At 52.9% G+C, this 10358-nt stretch overlaps 1 protein-coding gene across 1 annotated transcript; it reads right to left on the reverse strand.

Annotated features, from left to right (window-relative positions):
• Positions 1–3901: 3901 nt before the first annotated feature.
• LOC109443767 (keratin, type II cuticular Hb1) lies at positions 3902–9103 on the reverse strand. Its single transcript, XM_074324892.2, has 9 exons — positions 8667–9103; positions 7655–7863; positions 6805–6865; positions 5976–6071; positions 5582–5746; positions 5191–5316; positions 4697–4917; positions 4416–4447; positions 3902–4146 (listed from the first exon to the last, which is right to left on the reverse strand). The coding sequence occupies exons 1-9, from the start codon at positions 9033–9035 to the stop codon at positions 3902–3904; spliced, it is 1524 nt and encodes a 507-aa protein (XP_074180993.2). The 5' UTR covers positions 9036–9103.
• Positions 9104–10358: the final 1255 nt, after the last annotated feature.

Below are 10358 nucleotides of genomic sequence, written 5' to 3' on the forward strand. Positions count from 1 at the left end.
CTGTGATTTTCAAGGTCAGGCGTTTCCAGCTCTTGCTGTGCTGGTCATCTGTGGGAAGGGCAGAAGAAAATACCCCCAGGAGTTGTAAGCAGGATTTCTGATGTGACTTCTGTAGCCCACATCACCGAAGACTGGTTGTTACCCACATTTTTCCTTCCCAAATCCTAAGCCTGACGTTCAGTCCAGGAAATCCTAGTGGCTGTGGGGTCAGATTTGAGTCCCTTGCTGGGCCAGGGCCACATGAGTCACCAGCAATGTTTGCGGTTTGGGGACTGATTCTCTGAGTGGCTCCCCTGGCCATGAGCCACATTCCAGCCTGGGGTGGGAGAGAACAACCTGCTGCATTTATGGAGAGTCATTCACCAACTTAGTTAAAAGCTTTGTGAGTCGGAGTGACTTCTGAAGGGAGGAGTGTTGTCACCAGTGCAGTCATTGCTTCTCAGTAGAAGGGGACCGCAAGGGGTCAGCCCTATGTTGGCTCCTGGTGCCTGTCTCACACTTAATTGTACTTAAATGGGAGTATGTCAGATGCAACTTAGCTGTGTTAGCGTCTCTATTTGAGCCCCTAGAGGGCAGTGATGGTCTCATCCATTCATCTCCAGGGCCTGCCAGGTAGTAGAGGAAAGCAGGTTGAGGCTCTGTGGTCCTGAGTGCTCTGCCCTGTCCTTGGATGGATTGGGCCTGTTCTTCACCATTATCGTGTCTCACCCTATGGAAACCCCGTGGGAGTCTCTTGATGTGTCTAAATGCAATCCTTCCAGAAGTGATTCCAGCTGCAATATAGCAACCAGACCAGCCTGGAATAAGGAAGGAAGGGCCCGGATGGTGTTTCCAGTCTTGCTGCTCCCTTGGCCAAACTCTTCACCTGTTTCTGTCCCACTCTCCCCAGATCTAACTGGTAATGATTCATTGATCTCTTTCATTTTTCCTCCCTACTTAGCCTCCCTACACGACAGTTTATCTATAAAATAAAAATAGTACAGGTAACTATAATAGGGTTGTTTAAGAATTAAATATATTACTACATGTAAAGTGCTTAAAGCATAGTACGAGTTATATAGATGTAACCAATATATCACTTGTTGAAGTTCTTAGGAAGGGTTTTGAGCAACTTTAGAAAAGGCACTACAGAGTCTAAGGTCAGTTGACCTCCCTGTACCCCAGCTGGAACCAGAGTGACTGTAGGACAGGAGGGTAGGTAGGGAAGCAAAAGGGTTAGAGCGAGGGCTCCCCAGCGAGAGGGCACTTCCCCAGCATGACGCCCAGCGTCACCTGCCCACCATCACTCTAATCTTCGCCCAGTTATCCATCTGGAACCCCACCTCACCAGCTCATGAGTCCACCTGTGCACCCACACTGCACTCATATCCACATGTACCCACAAAACCCCGTCTTTAGCCCATATACACAGGCATACACACATTCACACACAGAAGTACACTTATAGAAGCCCTCACAGTCACACGCACACATATAAATGTGTTTCCACATAGATGCCCAGAGGTGTGCATGAACCTTGATGTAATCATACTGTTCTACTCAGACAGCTGCCTCTAGACAGTGAGTTATGCAAAATGAAGATGCAGACAGCATGCACATAGCACAGCTGCATGAGCCCTGGGAGGGCCCTGCCTTCTTCCCTCTAGCCCCTGGTTCTGCCCCACCTCTCCTAAAGAACAATACAGCTTTAAGTTGGTAAGGGACCTTAACAGCCATCTAATCCAAATATTTGATTTCACTAGCGAATACACTGAGGCCCAGAGACGGAGGTGACTTGCTAAAGGTCACACAGCATTCCATTTCTTTACCATTCTGCATCATGAGTTTATATGTTTTATTTATTCACCTTTGTGCCTCTGCCTGAGCTGGTCCAGGCACGGGAACCTAGAGGGAGGTGAGAATTGTGGAGCTGGAGTGGGAAAGAGGAGAAGGTCAGAGGTGGAAGGAGGGGGAGAGAGTGAAGTGTGGCTGGTCATCAAGGCCCAGCTGGGCTGATGAGACCAGTGAGATGGGAAGGGAGGGGTCAGTTGACAGAGATGAGAAGTCCCTCAGAAATGGAGTTGCAGGTGGCTTCTGAACTGGGGAGCAATGGAAGGATGGGGCTGGCTGGACCTCAGGTCTGGACTCCTCACAGGGCCTGCTTCTGAGCAGTGTGGTGTCACAGCACAGAGGGCTGGTTAGGGCAACCATACACTCTGGGCTCGCCCAGGGCTCTGTCCTGCTCAGAATTCCATCAGGAGGGTGGAGGGACCACATCGGTGGCCAGAACACCTGGGATTGATCTTATTCTCTAAAAGAATCTCTCTCTTTTCAGACCCCTCACTTCTGGTCTCTCAATATGTGTTCATAGTTATTTTGGTTGCCCTGCAGGATGAGCTGGGGATTAATGTTTCTGCTACAGTTTTCGGGGCCTGGGACTAGGCGTTTAGAGATTCGCCCTGCTGTACAGATGTATATTCAGGGACTCACCTTAGTCCATAGTGAAGTGGAGGGGCCATCTCCCCACTCCCACTGCCACTTTTAAGATCCTTTCAGTGTCACAGTGGGGGCGGGAGGGGACAGTTCCCTGAACGAAGGAGCTCAATGGCTCTGGAAGACACGGAGATTTCCCTGTGTACTTGCAATCTCTGATCACAGATACAGGTGTAATGAGAGGTTGGCCATGGTCCTGAGTCCCAGGGAGGTGTCTACGTTACATTCTGCAAAAGACTACTTTTGATAAATGCACATTGTAACTATTTTGTGTCAGACACTGTCTAAGCATGGTACATATGAAATTCCTTACTCATCTTCCCAGTAATCTTATGAAGTACGTATTCTTTTTATCATTCTCAGTAGAGATGTGGAAACTGAGGCACAGAGAGGGCAGGTAAATTGCCCAGGGTCACTCAGTGAGGAAGGGACAGAGCCCAGTTTTGGACTCAGGTAGTTTGGCCGCAGAGTCTGTGCTCACCTTTCTGCCACGTCATCTTCTTGCTATGTGCTGTTTTCTGTCTTTGAGGTAATTTATCAGCTATGGCATGTCTCCAAACCTCAAAGGGACTCCATTAAAAAAAAAAGTCACCATATCAAAGGCTTTTTGAGAGTTTAAATCATGTTCGCGGATTTATCCCTTAAAGAATTCTAATAAATTACTCAGGCATGAGTCTTCCCCACCAAAGCAATGAGTGATGTTTCTTTACGCTTTGAGTGACTGGTGGATCTAATTTTCATTATTCATCAGTTTATAGGGGTGCACAAGGATATTTTCTGGGAGGCAGCCACGGTTTGGTGAAATGAGCCCTAGAGATACATGCAGGTTCAAACACCAGCTATACTGCTGACCTCATCGTAGGGCCCTGCCCCAGACACTGAGCACTTCTGAGCTCTGGTTTCTTCATCTGCAAGATGTATCATGAGAGGTGGTGTGGATAAAATCAATGAGGGTGTGTGGATACAATTATACCATGGTGGGACCTAACACAACCGTGGTGACTTTGGGGACCCTCCCAAACCCCAACCCTTGAGGATAATGGAGGTACAGACAAAGCCCAGGGTTGGCTACATTGATTTATTGGAAACACAGATCAAGACAGACATGAACAGAGAAGGAAGGGGAGAAGCTGGGGGACTCTAGCCACTGGCCCATGGCAGTCCTGGCCCTTACTGCCCTGGGGTCCCCTTCTTGTGGGTGCCAAGGGGACTTCTAGCTGGGATAGCCTTTTCCAGCATGTGGGGTGGAGAAGAAGGGGGGCAGAGCTGAGGAAGAGAGGATCACACATACATATAAAAGACTAGGAGCAGGACGGACCTTTCAAAGTGCAGGAGAAGTAAGTGCTTGTTCCACCTGGGGGCTAGGTGGGGCTGGACCAGGCTGGGCTGGGTAGGAGAGACACCAGGGCTGGGGCTTGAGTTGGGGTGACTAACATTTGCGGCAGCTGCTGGCGTATGAGCCCACGCCACAGGAGCTGATGCCACAGGAGCCCACACCACCAGTGCCCAGGCCACAAGAAGTGATGGAATTGCAGGGGCCGCAGGGGGCACACATTCCGGTGCTCACCGCCAGGTTCCCACTGCAAGGGGCGCTGCAGACGCTGCCGGTAACTGGCCTGGAGCCTGACGCACAGAGGTCCCCGCAGACGACCCCACCCCGGGAGCTGGTGACACCTGCAAACGCCAAAGCCGGAGTCAAAATTCTGGGGTTCAATCATTCCACCTCCCTGACGATGGCCCTACCCACGTATCTTGACTTGACAACTCTAGGGTCATCTAGTCCCCAAATGATGGTCTTTCTTGCTGTCTGACCCCAAAACCCTCCTGCTGGGATTCCAGCCCTCTCTTTTATATTTGGTCCCAGTGAAACCCCTCTTTCCAGACTCAGCCATCCCTAACAGGAAGGGAGTAAATCCATCCACAAAAGGGCCTACGTTACTCACAGACATTCACGGACCCAACGCCTTCACACAGTCTGAGAGGGAAGAAGAAAAAGCAATGTTAGTGACTCAGCCAGAATGGCAGACAGAGCTCAACATATTCTTGGGGTGGGGTCCACAAAGGGTCAAGAAGGTAGGCGCAGGGGTCTGAGAGAAGAGCCCTCCCCCAATGACCCCTTCCCCAAAGTAATAAATGACAGGATTGTCCAGACTCCTAGTCCTTGCGCAGCGGGGAAACAGTGAACATTTTGTTGAAGGGGCAGAAATGGCAAGGTGTTGCCCACCTGTGCTCCTCGCCCTCCAGCAGGCGCCTGTAGGTGGCGATCTCAATGTCCAGGCCCAGCTTGGAGTTCATCACCTCTTGGTACTCCTTGAGCAGGCAGGCCATGTCCTGCTTGGCCTTCTGCAGGGCGGCCTCCAGCTCGGCCAGCTTGCAGCGGGCATCGCTGACGGCCGTCTCACCCTGCTGCTCAGCCTGGGTCACTGCGGTCTCCAGCTTGGTGTTCTGGGGACCCAGAAGACAATAAGGTAGGCTGTGATCTCCGGCTCTCTGTCCATCTCCTGAGTGTGTCCAGCCTCTCCACCCAGCTGGAACACCCCAGGAACAGGCCTCTCGCCTTCATCAGCTGGGTCTCCCTGAGTGACCACGGCCTGCAGCTCTAGTCATGCAAATGGGCTGGAGAATGGGTGGTGAGACCCAGACTGGGCACACACGGCCTGGGGGAGCCTGGCTAAGGCCCCAGCCTGTGTGGTGGGCCAGGGGACAGATGGCCCGTACCTGGCACTTGACATTCTCGACCTCGGCGGTCAGCCTCTGGATCATGCGGTTCAGCTCGTTGATCTCCTCCTTGGTGCGGCGCAGGGTCTCCCCGTGACGGATCACCGTGGCCTTCATCTCCTCGCACTGGGGGGAAGCACACATGCTCCTGAGGCTCAGGATGGGACACCCCACGGATTGCGGACACCACGGATGGTGGTGCAGGTTGTACAGCGCTCAGCCTGGGCCACCATCCATGGCAGCCCTGCCCGGACACCTCTACCTGAGAGCTGTCTGCCCTTCTGTTTCCATCCTTAGGAATCAGAATCCCAGACAAAAGAAGCCTTTTCTAGTATGTAGCTCGCATGCCTCCCACAGCCATGGTAGGAGGCAGGTGTCCTGTGCCGCTCACCTTGCTGCGGTACCAGGACTCGGCCTCGGCCCGGCTGCGGCTGGCGATGTCGTCGTACTGAGCCTTGATCTCGGCTACGACACAGTCCATGTTGAGGTCGCGGCTGTTGTCCATCTTCACGACGACCGAGGTATCTGAGATGTGGGCCTGGAGGACGCGGATCTCCTGCAGGTGGTAGAGGTTTGGGGGGATAAAAGGACCTCATTTAAGCCACAGCCTCACCCACCGTAGCGTGTACCCGGTCTTCTCAGCCCTATCCTGGCCCTCAGCCCCCACACCTCTGACAGCCTCATGGACGGCGACCCCCTGCCCAAACCCCGCCCACCTCCAGTCCCAGGCCAAAGCCCTCTCCTCCAGACCGGCTGCCAGTTCAGTGCCTGGGCACGACCCTCACCTCCTCATACAGTCGCCGCAGGAAGTCAATCTCCTGGGTCAGGGCCTCTGCATTGGCCTCCAGGTCTGCCTTGCGGAGGTAGGCGCAGTCCACATCCTGAAAGGTGGGAGTCTTTGAGCTAAGACGACCCCAGGTGATTGTCAGCCAAACTCTTCTCTCTTCTCACCCATTCATGGTGCCAGGGACAAAGGACTCGCAGTGTTCCCAGTGCCATCCCATCTCCATACCTCCTGTCCTTCCAGGGATGGAATTCACCACCTCCTCCCCTTCTGAGACAAAGCCCTTTGTGCCCTGGAGAAGGGCCCCCAGCCTCTCCCCTCTCCTACCTGGAACAGCGTCCCCTCCGCTGTTCCGGGCACCTGCAGAGACTGACTCCCTGCTTGGCCACGTTGACCCCTCCCTGCCCCCAGCATTCCTCCAAGACTCCACCTGTCAGTCTTGGTTCTGCTCCATCCTCCCCAACCCTGGCTCTCTGCCCCTTCTATGTTCAGACATCTCACAATGTACACAGGACACTGTCCTTCAATAGCGACTAGAGCTGCCAGGCCTCCGGGGGACCCACGACACAGACCACAACCTCTGAAGCAGAGCAGGACATGCAGAGGTAGACCCAGCCATGCCCCTGCCCCAGGGCACAGTACTAATGGATATGCCAAGGTTTGTGCCCTTAGTCAAAGCCCTAGATGTGCCTTCCGTGCCCTGATCTCTGGGAATTCCCTGTCCTGATTTGGGAAGGTCACACTGAGGTTGAGACCCTCTGGGTCTCCCCAAGAAGGGTCTGTCATTCTAGATTCCTGATGTGTGTGCTCCCCGAGCCCCTGTTACCCACCTTCTTCAGAACCACGAACTCATTCTCGGCTGTTGCTCTCAGAGAAACTTCCTCTTCGTACCTGAGGCAGAAGAGGGCAGAGAGGAGGTCACCGAAGGGCAGGTCTCACCAGAGCGCCCTCCATTTCTTACCAACGAAGGGGGCAATGTTAGGAACTCCCCAACACAGCTGGAACCCTGGCAGCCTTGTTGGGTCCTTTTGGTTGGATTTGGTCTGTGATGCTCTCTGAATTTTGAACTGAGGGGTTCAGGGAGCTAATCTTCTGGAACCTCATAGCCCCGTGTCCAGAGTTGCTCTGGGGTGACCTCAGGAGGTAAATGACGCCTCAGCACCCAGCTAGGAGTGGACAGTATGTCCTGGGGGCACTGCAGCCCCGGCCTCCCCTCACCTGGGTGTCCATCCTAATTCCGGTGTGCTTGGGGTCTATGAGTCCCAGAGGCCATCAGCTCTCAGCACCCTGGGCAGCGGGACACCTAGAGCTCCAGGACGTGTCAGCCCTGAGCCACACGTGGACTCGTGTTACATCCATGTGCTACAGGCGGAGGGTGAGAGGACAGGAGGAGAAGGCCTGGGAAATGGCAGGTCCTCCTCCCCACAGAGCACAGGGGACAGCCGCTAGGTGATCAGACTCTGAGAACACAAGGCTGAAGTAAGGGAGAGGCATCTCCTGGGGAAATCAGGGCCCTGCCCCTAGGCAAGCACCTGGGCAACAACTGCACAGGTGGAAAGATCCTGCTACACGCTGCCAAGCTGGCCGCTCTCCCTACTTGGAAATCCTTCTGGTGTCTAATCCAAACGGGCTTTAACCTGATCATTTCCTGTGCCCAACACCACTCCTGGCCACACTCACTTCTTCTTGTAGCCCTCCATCACCTCCTGCACGTGGTTGAGCTCTGAGGCCAGCCTCCCGCTGTCAGCCTCCGCACACTCGGCCTCCCGCCTCAGCGTCTCGATGTAGCCCTCAAACAGCGGCTCCAGGTTGCTCTCGCAGCACTTGCGGTTCTGGTAGAACTGCCACTTGGTCTCCAGCAGCTTGTTCTGCTGCTCCAGGAAGCGCACCTGCCATGCATGGTGGGAAAGTGTAAGATGGCTGCTGGTGTCCCAAACACAATTTGGGGGAATTGCTTTAAGGTGAATTCCCAAAGCTGGAGCTCAGCACAGATTACACAGACGCAGACAGTGGGAGACAAGGCAACTTCTGGATTTCCTGATTATCATGTATATCTGGATATTCCAACTCAGGGATGTGAGCAAGGGGCTGGGAATTGTCAGGCCCTGTCATCAGTGAACTGAGTACTCTCTCGGGTACCTGAGTCCAGGTAGCATGTGCTCAGGAGCCAGGTAGGAAGCTGAGCCCCTCACCCTGAAGCCAGAGGAGGTGCCCTCTTAGGCAGAGTTACTAGACTCAGATCTCAGTGTGAGATTTCTGGCGATGGGTAACAGGGAGATGATGTCACAGGTCATCTAAAGGAGAGCCCTGCTACCCTGGCCCCTGGCCCACTTCATCTGGTAGCCAGTCCACTCCACCCCCTCGAAAAGAACACTGTCCTCAGCCTGAGGCCGTTGAAACCTCTGTGTTTTCAGAGCAGCAATCGTTTTCCATCTCAATTCCCTGAAGTCTTGCTTGTGGTCCAGAGCAGCCAGGTCACCCCTCTTTTCCACAGTTCTGCCAATCTGAACTCTCAGCTGAGTTCTTAGTCTTGTGTGAGTGCCTGTTTGTGTTTGTGTGTCTGTTTGCTTCTCTCATCAGAATGGGAGCCTCCGCAGGCCGTGCTCTTTCTGTCTCTGAATCCCCCCTCAGTGCCCAGCCTGAAACCTGAGCATGGGTGGGGTTCAGGAAGGGTGTGATCAAGGACACCCACCTTGTCGATGAAGGCAGCGAACCTGCTGTTGAGGCACTTGATCTGCTCCTTCTCCTCATGCTTCACGCACTGCGCGTTGGGGTCGATCTCCAGGTTGAGGGGTGTGAGGAGGCTCTCGTTGACAGACACCGTGGTGATGCAGGGCGGGCTGGGTCCGCACACGCCGCCGGAGCGGTATCCGAAGCTGCGGCCACAGGAGCCAGAGCGGAAGGCTCCACAGACACTCTGGCTGCCAAAGCCTCTGGCGAGGCCGCGGTAGCAGGAGATGCCACGGTAGGGGGCGGCGGTGATGCAGCAGCGGCCGGGCCGGGGCCCGCAGGCCGAGGCACAGCTGAAGCTCTGGCCACAGAATCCTGATCCACAGGTCATGTTGCTTCGGAAGGTTTGGGTTGCAGAGTACAAGATGTGAGGTCTGGAGTCTTGGTGGAAACTCCAATGTGCGCCTCAAGGAACCTCTGTCTTATTTATGCTCCAATGGGCAGGGGCTTGGCTGTGCAGATGGAGTTGGGGCAATTTGTGCTTTATGAGCTTGGGCGGTTAGCCGGGTTCAACCCCTCTCTAGAATGTGCTTTAATGGTGGAGTGGCCCGCACCCTCCTCTGTGTAAAGGATGCCAATCTCTGGGCTGTAGGGGACTCAGCATGTTTTATCTTCAAAGTGCCTGTGAGCAGTGCATGCACTCATCGAGAGTGTTGGGGAGAGAAGGACAGGGCAGGACAAGAGAAGGGAAGGGAGGGAGGGATAGGCCAGAGCAGGGAGGAGAAGGGAGCCCCGTTGCTAGGAGAAGCAGGGAGGAGGAGGGGACCTGTGTGTGTGTGTTGGGGGGTGAGTGAGGAGGAGACCCAGGAAAGATTGAGGTATTAGCAAACACCTGGAAGTTTCCATTGCAGTAGTGGCTGAGGTGCTACTGAAACACAAATCTGGATTTTTTTCTCTCTCTTGATCGTCCAGTGCGCTGCTGAAAATTATCTGGTTTTTCTTACCATGGCAGTAGCCAGTGCATTATTAAATATTTGTGTTTGGTGTCTTTTTAAGCTTTTATTACGAGAGTTTTCAAACATATAGAAAAGTTGAAAGAATACTATTAGGTTGGTGCAAAAGTAATTGCAGCTTTTGCGATTATTTTTAACCTTTTAAACTGCAATTACCTTTGCACCAACCTAATAACAAACACCCTGAGATGTTTCTCCTAGATACCTAGATTCAACAGATGTTAACATAGTGTCATGTTTCCTTTCCCATTTGCCCAATTCTTTAACAGTTAAAGAAAGCATGACATGCAACCCTTAAATGCTTCAGCATGACTTTCTTAATAATGAGGACAGTACCATTTTCACATGCAAGAAAATGAACAATAATTCCAAAGAATCATTTACTGTCTACTCCATATTCAATTTTCCTAAGGATTTTAAAAAAATAGGTTTTATCTGATTTAACTAGTGGCTTTAACCCTTGTGTTTTCTATAAAATGGAAGTTAACTCTAACCGGGCTGTTCTAACTGAGCTGGGCTGTTCAGTATGACGGCCAATAGACACATATGGTTCTTTAAATTAGTTCACATTAAATATGCTCAAATCTAGTCCCTCAGTTGTACTAGCCACATGCCCCACTGGACCCGTGGCTATCTTATTGGACAGCACAGATACAGAACATTTCCACCATCACACCAGCATCTTTGGATTGTGCTGGTCT

This window comes from Rhinolophus sinicus, chromosome 1 (assembly GCF_057876585.1).
Source record: "Rhinolophus sinicus isolate RSI-liver-muscle chromosome 1, RSI-T2T, whole genome shotgun sequence".
Taxonomy (NCBI): Eukaryota; Metazoa; Chordata; class Mammalia; order Chiroptera; family Rhinolophidae; genus Rhinolophus; species Rhinolophus sinicus.